Source organism: Bombina bombina, chromosome 4 (genome assembly GCF_027579735.1).
Source record: "Bombina bombina isolate aBomBom1 chromosome 4, aBomBom1.pri, whole genome shotgun sequence".
NCBI classification, from domain to species: Eukaryota; Metazoa; Chordata; class Amphibia; order Anura; family Bombinatoridae; genus Bombina; species Bombina bombina.
Genome location: NC_069502.1, coordinates 120,268,977 through 120,292,320, shown reverse-complemented (window position 1 = coordinate 120,292,320; position 23,344 = coordinate 120,268,977). Strand labels below are relative to the sequence as shown.

At 38.5% G+C, this 23,344-nt stretch overlaps 1 protein-coding gene across 1 annotated transcript in view; it reads right to left on the bottom strand.

Annotated features, from left to right (window-relative positions):
* OPN5 (opsin 5) overlaps positions 1-23,344 on the bottom strand; it is a 373,243-nt gene that overhangs the window by 68,002 nt on the left and 281,897 nt on the right. Inside the window, exon 3 of the mRNA XM_053709616.1 lies at positions 19,488-19,607. Coding sequence (XP_053565591.1) covers positions 19,488-19,607 — 120 coding nt within the window. The remainder of the gene's footprint in view (positions 1-19,487; positions 19,608-23,344) is intronic.

The window sequence follows — 23,344 nt, the reverse complement described above, 5'->3', positions numbered from 1 at the left end:
AGGACAATGCTCCATCACACGCGTCCAAGTACTCCACAGCGTGGCTGGCAAGAAAGGGTATAAAAGAAGAAAATCTAATGACATGGCCTCCTTGTTCACCTGATCTGAACCCCATTGAGAACCTGTGGTCTATCATCAAATTTGAGATTTACAAGGAGGGAAAACAGTACACCTCTCTGAACAGTGTCTGGGAGGCTGTGGTTGCTGCTGCACGCAATGCTGATGGTGAACAGATCAAAAAACTACATAATCCATGGATGGCAGGCTTTTGAGTGTCCTTGCAAAGAAAGGTGGCTATATTGGTCACTGATTTGTTTTTGTTTTGTTTTTGAATGTCAGAAATGTATATTTGTGAATGTTGAGATGTTATATTGGTTTCACTGGTAAAAATAAATAATTGAAATGGGTATATATTTGTTTTTTGTTAAGTTGCCTAATAATTATGCACAGTAATAGTCACCTGCACACACAGATATCCCCCTAAAATAGCTATAACTAAAAACAAACTAAAAACTACTTCCAAAACTATTCAGCTTTGATATTAATGAGTTTTTTGGGTTCATTGAGAACATGGTTGTTGTTCAATAATAAAATTAATCCTCAAAAATACAACTTGCCTAATAATTCTGCACTCCCTGTATATACACACACACACATACATACATACATTATAGAGGTTTGTACCTTTTTAAAAAAAAATCATGTTAGTGGTCCACTGGATCCAAAATTGTGAGTTTAGTGGTCCCTGAGGTCCGAAAGGTTAGCGACCCCTGTTTTAGAAGATAAAACTTCACCTTTATTGGGACAATTTAAAACCCATACGGCTAGATTACGAGTCTTGCGTTATGAGTAAAAAAGCAGCGTTATGAGCCTCATAACGCTGCTTTTTTACTACCACTGCTATTACGAGTCTTGTAGGTTCAGCTGTCCCGCACACTTCTTTTGCCTTACCGAAAATCAAGTTACACAATTTGCGTATAGTCTATTTTCAATGGGACTTCCATACCGCCGGTATTACAAGCTTTTTTTTTTTAGGTCAAAAAGTAAGCGGTACAGCCTATCCCGCAAGATTTGTAACGCATTCTAAAGTCAGTAGTTATGAGTTTTACACTATAAAGTCGTAGCATAAAACTCATAACTAAAGTGCTAAAAAGTACACTAACACTCATAAACTACCTAGAAACAATTCGAAAATCCAGCACTTCAATCCTTAATAGGGTGCATACTGCAGTAGGATTACTGCAAAAATCCTCAAAGTAATATAGAACAAAAGTAGCAGACGCACCACAAAGTCCTTATGCAGAGGTTCTCTTTATGGTCACAAACTGGGAGCCAGGAAAGCAGAACAACGTTTCGGGCTACAAACCCTTATTCATGTTCATAACTTGTACATCACACTTAATCACCTTAAATACCTACAAACAGGTAAAACCACACCTTTTTAATTTAACCATTTACAAGGCAAAAAGAATGCCTGTCATAGTGACCTCTAGTGGTTTATACCTGAAAATACATGTGATTCACCACATTTATTAAAAAATATTTTTTAAAAAAATACAAAGTTAAAATGCATTTAACAGATGTCATAGCAAGATATTATACACAGAATTAAAAGAGCCAGAGAAACAAGGATTATAACATAACTCTTAGTATTATTACACCTCTTAAAGGAACACACACAGATCCGATTCTCTATTCATTCCATTGGGAGCCAATGTGTTTAACTTATTAATCCAGAAAGCCTCACGTTTTTGTAACAATAATTCTCTATTGCCACCACGCCTAGGGCTTTGTACAAAATCTATAATTTGAAAGCGCAGTTGTGCAATTGTGTGGTTGCAGCTCAAAAAATGTTAAGCTACAGGTGCATTTAAATTATTGGTTCTTATGTTGGATTTATGCTGTATGATTCTATCTCTGACCCGCTGGGTCGTCTCACCTATATAAATTAACCCACACGGACACTTAATTAGGTATATTACAAAGTTTGCATTACAATTAAAGTAGCCCCTAATCCTGAATTTCTGACCCGTTTGGGGATGTATAAAAAGGTCACCTTTTATCATATTGTTGCAATTTGAACAATTCAGGCAAGGGAAGCAACCATTATTTTCTGATGTAATAAAACCTTGTTTAGATTTCTTATTTGAGCCATCTGCTTTAATTAATTTATCCCTAAGACTAGGTAATCTAGTGTAGGCTGGCATAGGAGGCTGTTGAAATGCTGAAACCTCTGTATTACATTCTTTCAAAACATTCCAATGTTTACGAACAAAAACCAATCTATTAGGGTCCTTTTTCCTTTGGACATCTGTCATATTGACCCTATTCTTTGGTGTCTGTAAAACTTTTCTCAAAGTTGTCTCAAAGTTGTCTGTATCATATCATAAGGATACCCACGCTCAATAAATCTTACACCCATTTCTTCTAACCTTTGCAGGGCCAATTTTTCATCTTTAACAATACGTTTAAGCCTAAGCATTTGACTGTATAGTAATGACTGGATTAAAGGGGCATGGGCACTAGAAAAGTGTAGAAGGCTATTCCTGTCTGTTTTTTCCTATATAAGTCTGTCTTTAGACATGAACCATCCTTATAGACTTTAGTGTCCAAAAAATTAATTGATTCTTCACTCCAAGATAGGGTAAACTTAATACATCTAGAAGCCATATTAAGATCTGTAACAAACTGCTGAAGGGAGCCAACGTCACCCCACCAAATGCCAAATATATCATCTATGTAGCGCCACCAGGTGGCGCCACACAGATGAAATAGATTGTTCTCATAGACAAACTTTTCCTCAAATACACTCATAAAAATGTTGGCATAGGTCGGGGCGACGTTGGACCCCATAGCAGTAGTTATGAGTTTTACACTATAAAGTCGTAGCATAAAACTCATAACTAAAGTGCTAAAAAGTACACTAACACTCATAAACTACCTATTAACCCCTAAACTGAGGCCCTCCCGCATCGCAAACACTAAAATAAAATTGTTAACCCCTAATCTGCCGCTCTGGACATCGCCGCCACTATAATAAACATATTAACCCCTAAACCTCTGCACTCCCGCCTCACAAACATTAGTTAAATATTATTAACCCCTAATCTGCTGTCCCTAACATCGCCGCCACCTACCTACATTTTTTAACCCCTAATCTGCTGCCCCAACATTGCGGCCACAATACTATATTTATTAACCCCTAAACCTAAGTCTAACCCTAACCCTAACACCCCCTAACTTAAATATAATTAAAATAAATCTAAATAAAACCTACTATTAATAACTAAATAATTCCTATTTAAAACTAAATACTTATATGTAAAATAAAATCTAAGCTAGCTAAAATATAACTAATAGTTATATTGTATCTATCTTAAGTTGTATTTTTATTTCACAGGCAAGTTTGTATTTATTTAAACTAGGTAGACTAGTTACTAAATAGTTATTAACTATTTAATAACTACCTAGCTAAAATAAATACAAATTTACCCGTAAAATAAAACCTAACCTAAGTTACACTAACACCTAACACTACACTATGATTAAATAAATTACCTAAATTAAATACAATTAAATAAATTAAATACAATTAACTAAATGACAAAAAAACAAACACTAAATTACACAAAATAAAAAACAAATTACAAGATATTTAAACTAATTACACCTAATCTAATAGCCCTATCAAAATAAAAAAGCCCCCCCCAAAATAAAAAAAACCCTTGCCTAAACTAAACTACCAATAGCCCTTAAAAGGGCTTTTGCAGGGCATTGCCCCAAAGAAATCAGCTCTTTAACCTGTTTATGAAAAAATACAAATAACCCAACAACAGTAAAACCCACCACCCACACAACCAAACCCCCCAAATAAAACCCTGACTAAAGAAACCTAAGCTCCCCATTGCCCTGAAAAGGCATTTGGATGGGCATTGCCCTTAAAAGGGCATTTAGCTCTATTGCAGCCCAAAGCCCTAACCTAAAAATAAAACCCACCCAATAAACTCTTAAAAAAACCTAAAACTAACCCCTGAAGATCCACTTACAGTTTTGAAGATCCGACATCCATCCTCAACGAAGCCGGGAGAAGTCTTCATCCAAGCCGGGAGAAGTGATCCTCCAAACAGGCAGAAGTCTTCATCCAGACGACATCTTCTATCTTCATCCATCCAGCACGGAGCGGCTCCATCTTCAAGACATCCGGCGCGGAGCATCCTTTTCTTTCCGACGACTAACGACAAATGAAGGTTCCTTTAAGTGACGTCATCCAAGATGGTGTCCCTTAGATTTCGATTCAGCCAATCGGAATTAAGATTGAAAAAATCCTATTGGCTGATGCAATCTGCCAATAGGATTGAACTTCAATCCTATTGGCTGTTCCAATCAACCAATAGAATGCCAGCTCAATCCTATTGGCTGATTGGATCAGCCAATAGGATTGAAGTTCAATCCTATTGGCTGATCCAATCAGCCAATAGGATTTTTTCAACCTTAATTCCGATTGGCTGATAGAATTCTATCAGCCAATCGGAATCTAAGGGACGCCATCTTTGATGACGTCATTTAAAGGAACCTTCATTCGTCATTAGTCGTCGAAAAGAAGAGGATGCTCTGCATCGGATGTCTTGAAGATGGAGCCGCTCCGCGTTGGATGGATGAAGATAGAAGATGCCATCTTGATGAAGACTTCTGCCCGTCTGGAGGACCACTTCTCCCAGCTTGGATGAAGACTTCTCCCGGCTTCATTGAGGACTTCTTGCCGCTTCAATGAGGACTTCTACCGGCTTCATTGAGGATGGATGTCTGATCTTCAAAACTGTAAGTGAATCTTCAGGGGTTAGTGTTATGATTTTTTAAGGGTTTATTGGGTGGGCTTTATTTTTTAGGTTAGGGCTTTGGGCTGCAATAAATGCCCTTTTAAGGGCAATGCCCATCCAAATGCCCTTTTCATGGGCAATGGGGAGCTTAGGTTTTTTAGTTATTGTTTTATTTGGGGGGTTTGGTTGCGTGGGTGGTGGGTTTTACTGTTGGGGGGGTTGTTTGTATTTTTTTTTAGAAAACCAAGAATAAACTGCAATCAGCAAACTAATGCAATTTATAAATTATTATAAATTGAAACTAATTTAACAAGATACTTTAGAAACATATTTTTATTCATTTATTTCTGGGGGCCAATAATTAGCTATATCACTAAGTACATATAGCTAAATGTTGTATATATATATACATACAGTGTAGAACAAGTTACCAGTTTTGTGTTTCTGTCTCCAGGCAAATATAGCAAGGAATGATTCCCATATAATGTCCTTCAGTCCCTCTTTCTTTTTTGTTTCTCCATTTTAGAGGGACAGGCAACCCCTAAAAATGTCATTCATGATTCGGATAGAACATACAATTTTAAACAACTTTCAAATTTACTTGTATTATCACATATGCTTCATTCTCTTGTAATCCTTTGCTGAAGGTCACCAGCTAGCTTCCACTAGTGTAGGATATGTGCGTATTTATTTGCAACAATGGATACCAAGTTAACAAAGCACATTTGAAGATAAAAGTGATTCTAAAAGTGTCTTAAAATTGCATGTTCTAGCTGATTCTTGCAAGTTTAATTTTGACGTTCCTATCCCTTTAAATTGCCCCACAGTCTATCCACAGTTTGAGTATGTACTCCTGTCTGACAGTTTTATACCTTCTGTAGATATAAAAATATGGCGCTCTCAGTGCTTAACGCTTAAAGGACCAGTAAATACAGTAGATTTGCATAATCAACAAATGCACTTAGTCAACTTAGTCTGAACTTCAAATGAGTAGTAGATTTTTTTATGACAAATTTCAAGATGATGTCTATTTCCACTCCTGTATCATGTGACAGCCATCAGCCAATTACAAATGCATATACGTATATTCTGTGAATTCTTGCACATGCTCAGTAGGAGCTGGTGACTCTAAAGGTGTAAATATAAAAAGACTGCACAATTTGGTAATGAAAGTAAACTGGAAAGTTGTTTAACTTTGCATGTTCTATCTGGATCATGAAAGTTTAATTTTGACTTGAGTGTCTCTTTATGTAAGTGGTGCGTAAATTAATTACTATGTTAGGATTCATTTATTGGTGGAACGTTAGCATATAAGTAATAATTACACTTGAGACATAAGGACATATGTATCAAGCTCCGTATGGAAAAGACCGCTGCTCCATAACCTGTCCGCCTGCTCTGAGCAGGCGGACAGACATCGCTGGAAATCAACCCGATCGAGTATGATCGGGTTGATTGACACCTCCCTGCAGGCAGCCCATTGGCCGCGAGTCTGCATGGGGCGGCGTTGCACCAGCAGCTCTTGTGAGCTGCTGGTGCAATGCTGAATACGGCGAGCGTATTGCTCTCCATATTCAGCGAGGTCTGTCGGACCTGATCCACACTGTCGGATCAGGTCCGACAGACCTTGATAACTAGAGTCCATGGTCTATGACTTTGCTTATATGCATGGCGGTCTTTAAATCACTGGCGGTCCTGAAAGTCTGTTAATGGAAAAGTACCGGCAAAAGTAACATTTTCAAATAACAAAAGTAAAGTGGACCACTTGGATTACTTTAGAGGGTAGAACATTTTAGTCATTTTAATCAATTATGTTTTCTTGCTTTAATAAAAAGATGAAAGTATTGCTCAAATCACTGTTTAATAATATGAACGTGACCACAACTAAATATGACCATCTGCATGTTTATTTTATGATTTCAGTTAAAGGGACACTAAACCAAATTTTCAGGTAGAGCATGCAATTTTAAGCAACTTTCTAATTAACTCCTATTATCAATTTTTCTTCGTTCTCCTGCTATCTTTATTTAAAAAGCAGGAATGTGAAATATATTTAGTGGAGATTTTTTTCCATGTGTACTTCTTCTTGAGGATAATGATTCATCTACTTTTCTGTGTGATGTCATTAGAAAATGGCATACCGCACAAAATTTTGTGACTAGTTTAAAGAGACATTTCACCCAAAACTGAAATTAATTTCAGTTTTGAATAGAATGAGTTTTGTATTATGATTGTATTAGAACAGTGCATGAGAAACAGATCTAGATATGCTCCATACAAAAGCATCTTATAGAGGGTTGCTGCTTAGAGAGTCTGTGGTGCCAGTGATATCATTAACTAGATGCATTTTTGCTACTATAAGTGTATTGCAAAATGATCCTATTCAAAATGGACATTCACTATGCATTTTAGGTTTGTCTGGAGAGTCCCTATAAAAGGGACAGTGTACCTTTAATATCTTTCACCTGCTGGGGTGTATTCAATTGTTTACATATAGTTCCATTATTTTGTTATTTTAAATATTATTCTTACTTACACTAAAAATGTCAGCATTTAGGTACTGAGATATTTATAGTAAAATATTAATGATCAATTTCACTTGCTTTTGTGTAATCAGGCAGAGATAAGGAGGCAATTGTGTATATAGAGAAAAAAAAGATAGCCTGAGAAACTGCAATCATTAAGGTTACTAATGACCTAATTATAGCAAAATCAAAAAGCCAATCTTCTCTGTTAATCCTTCTTGATCTGTCTGCAGCCTTTGACGCTGTTGATCACACTCTCTTGCTCCAAACCCTCCAAGATTTCGACACAGCCCTCTTGTGGCTCTCCTCTTACCTGTCTAACCAGATCTTTAGTGTAGCCTTCTCTGGCACATCCTCTGACCCTTTATCACTTTCTGTTGGGGTAACACAAGGCTCTCTCCTTGGTCCCCTCCTCTTCTCAATTTATACATCATGCTTAGGTTCATAAATACAGTCCCATGGGTTTCAGTACTATTTGTATTCTAATGATACCCAATCTACATCTCTAGACCAGATCTATCCCCTTCCTTATTAACTTGTGTCCCTAACTGTCTTTCTAATATTTCATCCTGGATGTCCTCTCACTACTTAATGCTAAATCTCTCAAAAACGGAGCTCCTTATTTTCCCCCTTTCTTCCAAAATCCCTACTCCTTAACTTTCTCTAACTGTTAATAACATCATTACCCAACCTCACATGCCCGGTGACTTTGGGTCACACTTGACTCAGATCTCTCTTTCACTCCCCACTTCTAGTTTTTGTGCAATTCCTGCCGCTTCCACCTTAAAAACTTCTCCAAAACTCGCCACTTCCTCACACAAGACACAACTAAGAATTTAATTTACTCTCTCATCATTTCCCGCCTTGACTATTGCAACTCTATCCTCTCCGGCCTCCCCAGCTGCCATCTATCTCCCTTACAATCCATAATGCCTCTGCTATGCAAATCTTAATTACACATCACTCCTCATCTGCTGCAACTAAACAAAATCCTGACTTTCAAATGTATGTATTGGGTACTTGAAAAGCATGGCTAATCACCCGTAAGGGTCTCAAGGTGCTTATTTTATCGACCTCAGAAGGATGAAAGGCTGAGTGGACCTCGCCGGGGATCGAACCTGCAACCCATGGGTTGTTACAGAACTCAGCCACAGTGCCTTAGCATGTTGAGCTATCTGTCCAGCTGTCAGATGGCTCTCAATAACACTGCTCCATCCTATATCTCCAACTTAGTCTCCGGATACTCTCCCTCCCATCCTCTTCACTCTGCTCATGACCCCCTCTCCTCTTGCTACCTGCTCACATTGCCATCTACAAGAAGTTTCCAATCTGGCCCCTATTTTGTGGGACTCTCCCCTTATTTTTAAACCTTCAAGCAGTACTTAAAGACTCTACTGTTCAGGGATGGATAAAATATACACTAACAGTTTCATATCTTAGTTCCTCTCCTCCATTAATTATCCCCTTGAACCCCCTTAGCATGTAAGCCTACAAGCCTAGCTGCTTTGTAGATCACCTTCATGAGAGCTGATTTATAACAGTGAAACTCCTGGCAGGGCCCTCTATCCATTTGTCTCCCATAATTGTTACTGTGCATATTAGACCCATGTCTTTAGCACTGCATAATCTGTTGGTGCTCTACAAATAACAATAATAGCATTGTCTGTTCTTCCTGAAACCCATTTAACTAGGTTGTGAAAAGTGGAAACAGAACAAAACAAAAAAGAGACTTTTTCACTAGGGGGCAGCAGAGCATTGATTTGATCTATATGATTTGTCTTATATGACATGTCTTTAGTAATTCTGTGAATTTTAAGGTCAACGTTTTATTTCTAGGACTAGTATACTATAATGTACTGTGAAATACCAAAATATATACAGTAGCTGCAGTCATTTTAGACATTTTTATGAATACTATAAAATTATTACATTTCTAAAACTAGTTACAGGTAAAAATAGAGATACCAGTTTTTACAATCAAAAAAATAGAATTAAAGCCTTACACCTAATATAATTTTAATATGTCCTCCTGAATACACCATCTGCCTTGTAGCCAGCGTAACTAACTGGCATGAAAATCCTGTCCTCACAAAATGTCAACACTCAATTTAGCTACTGCTAAATGTCTCGTTGCTGGACAAAGGGCATGTTAACCTATAATAAGACATCAGTTTTAATGTGGTGAACCAGAATGATAGCAGAAAAAAATAATGATTAGAAAATGCTTTTAATTAACAACATATATCAAACGTTAAATCTCTAGACTCACAGGTCAATAAAGTTAATGCTTTTCTTTGTTGTGCACAAACATATATTTTTGCAAGGTTCAATATTAATTCAAACAGGTTTTACTTTATCGTTTTTTCTTGCAGAAAAAAAAAATTGCTGTTCTCTCATTAATGTTAACAATAAAAAGTGTAAGATATCACAAAAAACATTGCATGAACCTGTGATACCCTAGAATTCACCAACAAAACTTCACTCTTCCATCCTTTAAATACAACACATAGACAGAGAACTGGAAAAAGAATATCTAGGTCACATTTATTAACAGGCAATAAAACAGCTGAACTCAATTCAATTATTAACTTTAAGGTGGCAGCAACTGCAAGTTCCAATAAACATACCCAGACGGTGAGCAGCCCAGGTGTACGGCTCAGGAGGAGCCCCGGATACTTTGCCCCATGACAGAAGCATTTGTTTAAATTAGATTTTCGGCTGCTCTTACATAGGAGGAGCACCGGCAGGCCTGAACCTGTAGTAGTTATTCCTTCCGCTTCATCCAGCTGTCACTCCTCCCACTCTGTCATACCTGGGCAAAGAATGACCGCTAGTGAGGTGTAAATAAATACAGTGCAAAGGGCCGATTCATCAAGCAACTTTCTAATTTACTCCTATTAGCACATTTTCTTCATTCTCTTTGTATCTTAATTTGAAAAGCAAGAATGTAAGTTTAGATACCGGCCCATTTTTGGTAAATAACCTGCTGTCCAGGGTGCTGAACCAGAAATTGGCTGGCTCCTTAGCTTAGATGCCTTTTTTTTCAAATAAAGGTAGCAAGAAAACAAAGAAAAATTGATAATAGGAGTAAATTAGAAAGTTGCTTAAAATTGCATGCTCTATCTGAATCACGAAAGAAAATATTTGGGTTCAGTGTCCCTTTAACTCGTACGCAACCTCTGAGGCGGCAGACAGCAATCCACCCGATCGCATACGATTGATCGCAAATGTATTGGGCATCATTGCACAAGCATTTCTAGTGAAATGCTTGTGAAATGATAAATTCAGACAGTGTATGCTGTTGGCATTGATCGATATGTGGTGGACATGCTTCGCTACAGCGGATCATGTCCGCTCGCACTATAATAAATCGGCCTCCAAAGCTTAAAGGCCCTAGCTCAGTGAGACATAAGTCATGCTAAAGCTTAAGGGGAGTCTAGCTACTGTCCAGGACTTACCAAAAAATGGTACAACTAACCCTGTTGGATTTCGTAAGCCGTTAACTTATGAGCTGCTACCAAAGCACATGAGGGTGGGAGGGAATTTCTTGAGCTTACAGGATCCAAAGAGGGAAAGCACTTCTTTCACAGTCTTTTTTAAGATAGGTGCTAGCCCCTTAATGTTACCATTGCAACAATGTTACCACACTCTGTTCTTTATTCATGGCCTTATCCCTTCGAATCAGGTTAATTTCACCCTACACTACAATAACAAAAAAAAATAATTGTGACAATAAAGTGATTAATAAAGTCCTTAAATGGACTAGGGGGAGACACAATAATACCAGTCTCTAAGTGCTAAATACACTTACCGCTAGATTTAGAGTTTTGTCGGTAAAGAAAGACCCGCGGTGCTAACGCTGCTTTTTTCCCCAATGCACCCTTCCAACAACGCTGGTATTTAGAGTTGTCTGAGGGACTGCGTTGAGCCTAATTTAGCTCCACTTCAACCCTCAATACCAGTGTTGCTTACGGTAGCGGTAAGCTGGGAAAACTTGCTCGTGCACGATATCCCCATAGGAAACACCTGCAAAAAAGCAGCGTTCAGCTCCTAACGCAGCCCCATTGTTTCCTATGGGGAAACACTCTCTAAGTCTGCACCTAACACCCTAACATGAACCCTGAGTCTAAACACCCCTAACCTTACACTTATTAACCCCTAATCTGCCGCCCCCGCTATCGCTGACCCCTGCATTATATTATTAACCCCTAATCTGCCGCTCCGGACACCGCCGCAACCTACATTATCCCTATGAACCCCTAATCTGCTGCCCCTAACACCGCCGACCCCTATATTATATTTATTAACCCCTAATCTGCCCCCCCCAATGTCGCTGCTACCTTACCTACACTTATTAAACCCTAATCTGCCGACCGGACCTCGCCGCCACTATAATAAATGTATTAACCCCTAAACCGCCACACTCCCACCTCGCAAACACTATAATAAATAGTATTAACCCCTAAACTGCCCTCCCTAACATCGCCGCAACCTACCTACAATTATTAACCCCTAATCTCCCGCCCGCACCGTCACCGCTACTATAATAAAGTTATTAACCCCTAAACCTAACTCTAACACCCCCCTAACATAAATATAATTTAAATTAAACGAAATAATATTCCTATAATTAAATAAATGAATCCTATTTAAAACTAAATACTTACCTATCAAATAAACCATAATATAGCTACAATATAACTAATAATTACATTGTAGCTATTTTAGGATTTATATTTTTTTTACAGGCAACTTTGTATTTATTTTAACTAGGTACAATAGCTATTAAATAGTTAATAACTATTTAATAGCTACCTAGTTAAAATAAATACAAAAGTACCTGTAAAATAAATCCTAACCTAAGTTACAAATACACCTAACACTACACTATCATTAAATTAATTAAATAAATCATCTACAATTACCTAAAATAAAATACAATAAAATAAACTATTCTATAATACAAAAAAAACAAACACTAAATTACAAAAAAATTAAAAAAAATTACAAGCAGTTTAAACAAATTACACCTAATCTAAGCCCCCTAATAAAATAAAAAAGCCCCCCAAAATAAAAAATGCCCTACCCTATTCTAAAACACAAAAGTAATCAGCTCTTTTACCAGCCCTTAAAATGGCTTTTTGCGGGGCATTGCCCTAAAGTAATCAGCTCTTTTACCTGAAAATAAAAATACAATACCCCCCCAACATTACAAATCACCACCCACATACCCCTACTCTAACCCACCCAACCCCCCCTTAAAAAAACCTATCGCTAACCCCCTGAAGATCTCCCTACCTTGAGTCGTCTTCACCCAGCCGAGCCAAATTCTTCATCCAAGGTGCGCAGAGGAGGTCCTTCATCCGGTAGAAGTCTTCATCCAAGCAGGGAAAGAAGAGGTCCTCCATCCGGTAGAAGTGTTCATCCATGCGGCGTCTTCAATCTTCATCCATCCGGAGCAGAGCAGAGACATCTTCAAAGGAGCCAACGCGGAGCCATCCTCTTCAACCGATGGACTAACGACGAATGAAGGTTCCTTTAAGGGACGTCATCCAAGATGGCGTCCCTTCAATTCTGATTGGCTGACAGAATTCTATCAGCCAATCGGAATTAAGGTAGAAAAAATCTGATTGGCTGATGCAATCAGTCAATCAGATTGAAGTTCAATCCGATTGGCTGATCCAATCAGCCAATAGTATTGAACTCGCATTCTATTGGCTGTTTCGCTGGCCAATTGGATTGAACTTCAATCTGATTGGCTGATTGCATCAGCCAATCAGATTTTTTTCTACCTTAATTCCGATTAGCTGATAGAATTCTATCAGCCAATAGGAATTGAAGGGACGCCATCTTGGATGATGTCCCTTAAAGGAACCTTCATTCGTCGTTAGTACGTCAGTTGTAGAGGATGGCTCCACGTCGGCTCCTTTGAAGATGGCTCTGACCCCGCTCCGGATGGATGAAGATTGAAGACGCCGCCTGGATGAAGACTTCTACCGGATGGAGGACCTCTTCTTGCCACGCTTGAATGAAGACTTCTACCAGATGAAGGACCTCCTCTGCCCAACTTGGATGAAGAATTCGGCTCGGCTGGGTGAAGACGACTCAAGGTAGGGAGATCTTAAGGGGGTTAGCGCTAGATTTTTTTAAGGGGGGTTTGGGTGGGTTAGAGTAGGGGTATGTGGGTGGTGGGTTGTAATGTTGGGGGAGTATTTTCAGGTAACAGAGCTGATTACTTTGGGGCAATGCCCCGCATAAAGCCCTTTTAAGGGCTGGTAAAAGAGCTGATTACTTTTGTATTTTAGAATAGGGTAGGGAAATTTTTATTTTGGGGGGCTTTTTATTTTATTAGGGGGCTTAGATTAGGTGTAATTAGTTTAAACTGCTTGTAATTCTTTTTTATTTTTTGTAATTTAGTGTTTATTTTTTTGTATTATAGAATAGTTTATTTTATTGTATTTTATTTTAGGTAATTGTAGGTAATTTATTTAATTAATTTAATGATAGTGTAGTGTTAGGTTTATTTGTAACTTAGGTTAGGATTTATTTTACAGGTAATTTTGTATTTATTTTAACTAGGTAGCTATTACATAGTTATTAACTATTTAATAGTTATTGTACCTAGTTAAAATAAATACAAAGTTGCCTGTAAAATAAATATAAATCCTAAAATAGCTACAATGTAATTATTAGTTATATTGTAGCTATATTAGGGTTTATTTGATAGGTAAGTATTTAGTTTTAAATAGGATTAATTTATTTAATTGTAGGAATATTATTTTGTTTAATTTAAATTATATTTATGTTTGGGGGGTGTTAGGGTTAGACTTAGGTTTAGGGGTTAAAAACTTTATTATAGTAGTGGCGATGGTGCGGGCAGGAGATTAGGGGTTAATAATTGTAGGTAGGTGGCGGCGCTGTTAGGGAGGGCAGTTTAGGGGTTAATACTATTTATTCTAATGTTTGCGAGGTGGTAGTGCGGCGGTTTTGGGGTTAATACATTTATTATAGTGGCGGCGAGGTCCGGTCGGCAGATTAGGGGTTAATAAGTGTAGTTAGGTAGGGGCGATGTTGGGGGGGCAGATTAGGGGTTAATAAATATAATATAGGGGTCAGCAATGTTAGGGGCAGCATATTAGGGGTACATAGGGATAATGTAGGTGGCGGCGGTGTGAGGTCGGCAGATTAGGGGTTACATTTTTTTATTATAGTGGCAGCGATGTGAGGGGTCTTGGTTTAGGGGTACATAGGTAGTTTATGGGTGTTAGTGTACTTTAGAGCACAGTAGTTAAGAGCTTTATATTCACGCGTTAGCCCATAAAGCTCTTAACTACTGACTTTTTTTGTCGGTATGAGTCTTGTCGGTAGAGGCCCTACCGCTCACTTCTCCCAAGACTCCAAATACAAGCGTTAGGCAGATCCCATTGAAAAGATAGGATACGCAATTGGTAGGGGATCTGTGGTAGCCTGGAATCGTGGTAGGGAAGTGAGCGGTAGACCCTTTCCTGGCTGACTCTAAATACCAGCGGGTGGTAAAAAGCAGCGTTAGGACCCCTTAACGCTGCTTTTGATGGCTAATGCAGAACTCTAAAGCTAGGTATTAGGTATTGCCCCTGCATACACAACACAGAGTTGTGTTAATTTTGGGAGCTAGATATAATATGAGTGTACTCATTACCTATCCAAAGTCTCTAATGTGCAAAATAAAATCTCCATATATTGCAGTACTAACAAGAAATTATTTAAAAAAAACATGAAACAATTTTTTTATGATACAGCTAGAGGATACAAATGTAAAGAAGTTTCCAATTTATTTTTATTCTGAAATGTACTTTGTTGTCACTTTTTTCTTCTTTGAAGAGAATACTTGGGTAGGTAGTGTGCACGTGTCAGAAGAACTATATGACAGTAGTTTTACAAGAATGCTTTTGAGCATAAGATGGTTAACATTGTTAAAAGAATTTGTGAAAAACTGCTGCAATGTCGTGCTCTAAACACTTGCATGCCCCTGTGTCTACCTAACTGCTTTTAAACAAAGAATACAGAGAGAACAAACTAAATTTGATAATAGAAGTTGGATTTCTTTTTTTTTTTTTTTTTTATTGAGGTTATGCACATTATACAACATGTATTGAAACATTATAGAACACATACAATCAAGAGAAAATTATTCTTACAATACGCATTTAACAGTCCTGAGACAATATGGTATGTTAATATGGGATAGTATTTTAAACCTCTTTTTTATCTTATATCTATAATTGATTCCTCAATGATATTAGAGGTCACTTTTGGACCTATGGGCTAGATTAAGCTATAGAGAGGAAATTAGATTTTGAAATGGTCGCTCTTGGACCAGGCTTGAAGATGGGGGGGAGGGATAATCAGCAGACAAAAGCTGCTCAGTGAGAGAATTAGGGAGGGGATTGGGCCGTTATCCATAAGTATTAAAGATAGATAGGATGGAGTGCCTTCTGACATAAATCCTCCATGAAGGGTGTATATGAGCTAACTATATTACCACCAGGTGGCTTGATAGGAGAAGGAACTTATATGACTGTTAAAGAAAAGAGGTCTGTCTGAGAGGAGTTACTTAATATTGGACCAAAGTAGAACATATATAACTGGCATAAAAGAGCAATCTTCACAACAAATTACAATATACAGGCATCTTATATCTCTTATGCGTCTCTAACTTATACACACATATCTAGGGCAGAGTCTATACTAAGATCTAATGGTTGAAGCAAAAGGGATAACAATGTTGACTAAGTGAGGTGGGCGGATAAGATCTAAAAATATATTTTGCCCTAAATGTAGTACAGTAGCTTAAAACAGGGAGGGTTTGTTAGTGGATGGGATGAGCGAGGTGTGTAGAGGCTTCTAGGGGTTAACACTGGGAATTAGGACCAACCAAAATAGTTTGGTGGACTAAAAGCCAAATTTGGGTGATCTAAGTTTTCAGTTAGATACTAAGATCATAGACCTATGGTAATGCATATAGGAATTTATGAGGCGAAATGGGACTTCAAAGATTTTGTCTAATGGTGTGACATAGGGAGAAAAGAAAAAAAGGCAATTTAAATAGGTAAGAAACTAAATATATTGTTTATGGGGACTAATCTATTATAATCATATATGTGCAGCAAATACCCAGCTCCATGGACCTTCCTCTTTACAGATATCCTCAAATAATTATTGTTAGAATGAACAACTGTATGTCATATATTGAGGTTAGATGCCCGTCCACCACATAGCAAAGGCATGTATTTCACATACCCAATATATAGATATTACAAATTATAGCATAAACCTGTGCACATATTAACGTCTAACAGTTCTAAGCCAGCAAACAATGGGCATAGATAAGCATGGAAACAAGTGTAGAGACTAATGTTCATATATTAGCCTGTGGTTTTAAGCTTATAGTGCTTAATAGCTCAGATTCTGAAAACTACCCGATTCCCATGCGATACTCCTCTGGAGCATCGCAGTATAAGTCCCAGTCTATGGCGGTTGTTGTAGTAGGATCAGACCGGGAGAGCCAGGGGGGCTCTGCCTCACGCTTATCTGGGGAGATAAATATTAGAGACTCTGGTCTCCCCTTTGACGACTCTAAGGCAGCATAGATCAGGAGATTCCCCATGTGCCCCAAACAGGGGCCGGCCGCATCCCCCGACCGGGACACCGGAGGTGTGCGGGAGCGAGTTGTTTCTCCCAAAGAGGTCAGTGCAGAGATGGGTAGCCGAGAGCGAGGCAAGTCCACTAGCTCCGGGATCAAGACAGCGTGTAAGCTGCCAGGGCCCTGCGGAGCGGTACCGGAGCCAAGGAGGTAAGTCGCGCTAGACACTTCTGTGCTCTGTTTGTAGTTTGCTGTGGTAGCAGTTAGAGGCTGTTCGCGCCCTTCTTGCAGGCTAGCTGAGAGCTTATGTGCAGGCAGGTGACAAGTATCAGAGTTAACGGAGACATGTGTATCTCGTGGCGGATGGGCGCCATCTTCTAAGCAGGCCTCAGTAAGACAGGTTCTAAGGTCGGCAAATTGAATGTCCCTCCTCCGTCCCAGATCAGCAAGTAAGGCTTCGAAAGTTAGTTGGCTGTGCTCCATCTTATAAGTCGGATGATAGCTAGGCCCATTGTACCCTGAGAACCGGGGGGGGGTTAGATGGTGTATTATCGATTAGATGGTAGGCCGTCTCCTCATACGATTCATTCCAAGAAGTAAGAGTCTCAGATATGAAGGCTTTGTATAAGTAGATTACTCCGTTTTGGGAATATAGTTATTTTACACTTCTGGGATGTCTGTAATGAATCCTTAGGGTTTAAGCAGGCTGAAAGAGATCGTGTAGGATCCAGTGCTGGAGGCGGCCTAAAATAGTAACTGGCTAAGTCAGGTCCTGGGTGATTTTATTTGCTCATCTTAATTCAGTTCAGATCTACATAGTAAAGAGTAGTAGTTTGCTGCAGAAGGAGGATAAAACAAGAGCCATATAGTCTGTAAATCTTATAAATTATATTGATGGCCCCAGGAGCTTCATGAAAAGCGACCGATCATGGCCTCTTCTTAGCCACTCCCCCCTTGGATTTCTTTTTTAACTGTACAATATATCTGAATTATGAAATAAACATGTGTTTTATGTCCCTTTAAAGAACATAGGCAACAGATATACATTTATGCACAAATCTTCTTGATAATGTATTTTTGTGACTGCAAACATTTATGGCCAATACAATAAATGTAAATTTTACCTATCTATTGTCAATTCACACAGGATTTACAGGGGTTTTGTGAATGATGGCTCATTTGTGTTTTATAGGCAGATCCACAATGAGAAAATAAGGCTGCGGCAGTTCTAGAACTTGATATGTGGGAGGGGGCTAACACGGGTGGTGAAAAAGTTGAAAGACAGCTAACATAATATATGGAACTCTTTGCAGCTCAATGGGAGTGTTGCACATGTGTTTGGAGATGCATAGCACCACTATAGAAACTTCACCTCCCAAATTGTGACAATAATGCATAAACAGTTGGGAAGGCCGGCTTATGTTTGCCAGGATGGAGTGAAATCAACACCATGTTTGCATTGGCAGATCTCACTCAATTTGCTAAAAGCATGCTGAACCTGTAAGAACTGGAGAGTGGCGTGCTGCCTTCCATTGAATCAAATAATGGTCTCTGAAGTGCAGAATTTTGCAAGGAAGAGCAAATGTAACAGGGAGCACCTGGGACCGCTATTTTTTTTTAAGCAAATACAAATCAGATTGTGCTGATTTCAGTGTTGCCTTGCATTTATTTCTAGTTTCTTATACATGTCAATCTATCAGTGCAATAAGAACATTGCATATATTGAGACAAGCTTGTGGTTAGACAAAACAGCAAGAGTTTCAGGAGTAACATGTTTTAAGAATACAATGTAACATGAGTGAAAACTACAGACAGGCCTAAGGAACATCCATGGTAAGTCGACCTGCAAAGCCTGCAAGACTCTTTTTACAATAGAAAAAAAATTAAATATACTTTGAATTTTGTAATTTTAGTATAATTTTAACTTTGCATTTTCGTAATTACATTTTACATTAAATATAATATTTGCTAGATGCCTGCATTCAGATTCGGACAAATGCAAAAAACAAAAACAAAAAATAACTCCATTTGCTATATTATTTGCATTCATTAGAAAAAGAAAAACAAAGAATCCTTATCATGAATAATAAAAAGTACATAGGAATAATAGGTTTTACCGTGGTCGGGTTAGAGCACATGAAAACTTAGTAATCTTAAGGATCATTATTAAAATATTACATATAAAATATTAATCCAAATTATTAAAAACATTTAAACATACTGTAAAATATATAAATATAAGATATGGATTATTTAGAATATTTGACAGTATGTTTATTCATTTTTAATATTTAAAAACAATTTTTTTTTATTAAAACCATCCTACAAATTGTGGTACAAATGTGAGCTCTAATTTTGTCCTTTATGTCATGTGAAAACCTCAGGAAGTGTCTATAAAAACCCAGAAAGTCCTGACATTAAGATTTGAAAATACAATTATATGGAACTGCAGCCAAGTAGAACATTTTTCTGATTAAAAGTGTTTGGTAAATCACAGTCCAAATGTAAAATTCTCTGTATTACCTGAAATCCCCAGATCGCATGTTGCTAGATTAACAGTCATTATCTCAGCTGGACGCAGTTTCTTTTTTTTCGTGAATGCTGTGAAAAGCACATAGCCGTTGCCCATAGTAGAGAGAATGCCTATAAAATAATACAGCAGAGTTAATCAACTAACAAGAGAAAGTAACTATAGCATAGTCATACAAAGTGATGCTAAAGGAAGCTTTATATTGCAGTGTAAACATTATGATCAGCATTGTGCTAAACATGTATTATCCTGCACCAGACAACATTTGAATTGATATTATTCCTAAATTTTCATTTTTCAAACCTAAACTCCTTTTTCAAAATGTGCTTATCCAGAGAAGCCCGTCAACTACCTCTATAATGTCCCTAAGTAACAGAAAAACAAGACAGATCACCCATGATCATCAACACACCTAGCCCTGAAATTGTCTCACCTTTCAAGTAACTACATGTTAATACATGTTTTTGTCTTCAACAACCAGCTCATAAGCTGTAAAGACTCTAGGGAGCACTGATATCCTAATATGGCATTAAGTATTTGCCACTGATTTAACACATTGTTGGAACTATTGTTATGACTATGTCATTAGGAATGAGTAACTACATGAATATGCAAGAACTGACACATTTCTTCATTGTGGAACCAGAAGACTGAGAGGCCTATTTATCAAGTCGTCAACTGCAAATACGCTGGAACTCCGCAGTGTAATTGTGGCGAGCTTGATTCAACCTAGTTATTAAAGCCTACGGACCGCAAAAAGTTGAAATCTGTGACGTAACATATGATCTGCCGGTCTCAATCCGACACAGATCGATGCTTACGTCATTACAGATGTTCCGAATACACATTCGGCACTATTTGACAACTTTTCCAAGTAATCAAATAGTTAACAGGTATGCTTGCGACTTTTCCGGCCCAGCATACCTGGTTTTCAATCCGCCACCCTAAAGGCCACGGATGCCATAGGAATCAATGGGAGTCTGAAAGCAGCAAAAGCTTATGTTCAATGCTGCCAGATATCCCATTGATTTATATGGTTGAAAACCATTAAAGTTTACACCTAACACCCTAACATAAGCCCCGAGTCTAAACACCCCTAATCTGATGCCCCGACATCGCCACAACCTACATAATATTATTAACACCTATTCCTCCGCTCCCGTACCCCACCGCAACTAAATAAAGTTATTAACCCCTATCCCTCTGCTCCTGGACCCCACCGCAGCTAAATAAAAGTATTAACCCCTATCCCTCTGCTCCCGGACCCCACCACAACTAAATAAAAGTATTAACCCCTAAACCCCCTCCCACATCACTACCACTAACTAAACCTATTAACTCCTAAATCGCCAGCCCCCCACATCGCCATAAACTAAATTAAGCTATTAACCCCTTAACCTAACAACCCGCTAACTTTACATTCAAATTACAACATCCCTATCTTATAATAAATTAAAACTTACCTATTAAACTATAAATTAACCTACCCTTACTATTATACTAAAATTACACTAAACTACCAATTCAATTAACTATATTACATATTACATTGTAATTTTAATGTAAAGTTAGCGGGTTGTTGTTAGGTTAAAGGGTTTATAGCTTAATTTAGTTTATGGCGATGTGGGGGACTGGCGGTTTAGGGTTAATAGATTTAGAAAGTGGTAGTGATGTGGAAGGCCAGGGGTTTAGGGGTTAATACTTTTATTTAGTTGCGGTGGGGTCCGGGAGCCATGGGATAGGGGTTAATACTTTTATTTAGTGGCAGCGGGGTCCGGGAGCGGCGGGATAGGGGTTAAACATTTTAGTATATTGGCGGTGTTTAGTGACAGGGTATAAATAAAGTTGGTAAAAAGCCAAATAGCAGTGAGATCGATGACTGCAAGTTAACAACAGTCCGCTGCTCATCGTACTTGGTGCGTGGCTTTTTGCTGGTGTCAGGGTTTTTTCCCTGTTGTTTGCCATGTGCTGCTGGCAGCCATTTTACTCACCTATCTTCCTGACTATGGTGCATTGTGGGGGATGCTGCTCATTTCCTACACTTCCTTTTATGGCCAGACTGGTGTGCATCATCCATGTGAGACAGGATGCAGTCTCAGAATTTTGATGTCATCACTTATTATTTAAAGGGCCTCTGTTCAGTATGCTTTGCCTTTGCGTTGTCTCAGACCTGTTTGTGAGAGTTCCTGTGTATTACCTGGCTGCCTGACGTCCTTCCTGGTTCCTGATCCCTGGCTTGTTCCTGACTCTGCTGTTTTCCTTGTTCCTGTTTCCGGCTCGTCTGACTATTCACTTTGGCTCCTGACTCGGCTCGTCTGACTACCAGCTCTGGTTTTTGACTCCTGGCTTGTTATTTTACTTGTGGACTTTTTATTATTTTTGGCTATGAATAAAGGTGTGATTACTTTTGCACTTCTCGTCTCAGTCTGATTCCTGGTACCCTGACAGCTGGCTTTTTTAATAAATATGGAGATCGTATTCAGGTCCGCGGCCGAGATGTTAGGCGAGCGTATTGTTGCAGTCGAATGCAACATAGTTGACGGCTTGATAAATAGGCCTCTGAGAGTGAAGCAATGGAGAGGTTTAGATGTTTCAGGGCTCAGTCATGCTGTATGAAGACAGGAAAGGCACTACAAGGGCATGAGCACATGATTCGGTATTTCACTGGGTAGAGAAAGTGGAGGGGGCAACAATACTGACTGTGAAAGCTGGGACCATCATGAGGACGGTTGGAAGCCCTGATATGTTGCACACAGTGAAAAATATTACAGTTACCAACACAATAGCAGGGACTGTCCAAATTTATTGAACAAAGCTGGACATATAAAGTCTGCACCATATTCTTAAAGGGACAGTATACACCAATTTTAATTTAACTGCATGTAATAGTCACTACTATAAAGAATAATATGCACAGATACTGATCTAAAAATCCAGTATAAAACTATTTAAAAAATTTCTTAGAAACTCCCAGTTAAGCACTGTTGAAAGGGTAGCTGGAACACCCACTTCGAGCTGGTCACTCCCCCCCCTTTCCTCTGCATATGAAAAGACTCTTTACACAAACAGGAGCAAGCTGGAGTAGGTATACATCAGTATTCTCCTAAAACTGTGTGGCTTGGTTAGGAGTCTGAAAATCAGCGCAATGTTATTTAAAAATAAATCTTTTTCTCACATTCTCTCCCTCTCTCTAGTTTTCTCTCTTTCTCTCCCTCCTCATTTTTTTCCTCCACCCTTTCTCTCTCTAACTAGTTTTCTCTTACTTTCTCTCTCCCTCTTCCTCCCCTCACTCACACTAAAGTATTTCCTCACACAGGGAAATATTACAAGTGGCGTGCTAAAGTTAGCGTGGGTTACGATAAGCAATATTGCGAACTTGCTAACTTATGCACCTATTACAAGTTGAAAGTATGTTCAAAATGACTGTTTAATTCAATGGAAGCTTGCTAATAAGACCAACTTTCAATCACATCATTCCATTCATAATGCCAAAGATCATACTTTTGCATCATCAAGGCCACTCTCAAAGGGAAATCAGCAAACAAACTGGATACTCAAGATGTGGTATTCAAGCTGATATAAAGAAATTTAAAGAATAAGGAGAGGTTATGCACAAAAAAGGGACTGAAAGGCCAAGAAAACTTTCAAAATCTGATGAGAAGTTTCTCAGAGTTTCTTCTTTGAAAGACTGGAAGAAGTCCAGCAAGGACCTGGCTCAACATTTGGCAGCTTCATCAGGATACCTAGTGGACCATTCTACAGTCCGAAGAAGCTTGATCAAGAATGATCTTTGTGGAAGGGTAGCAGCCAAGAAAACACTTTTTTGAAAGGGGAACAAGGTTAAAATGCT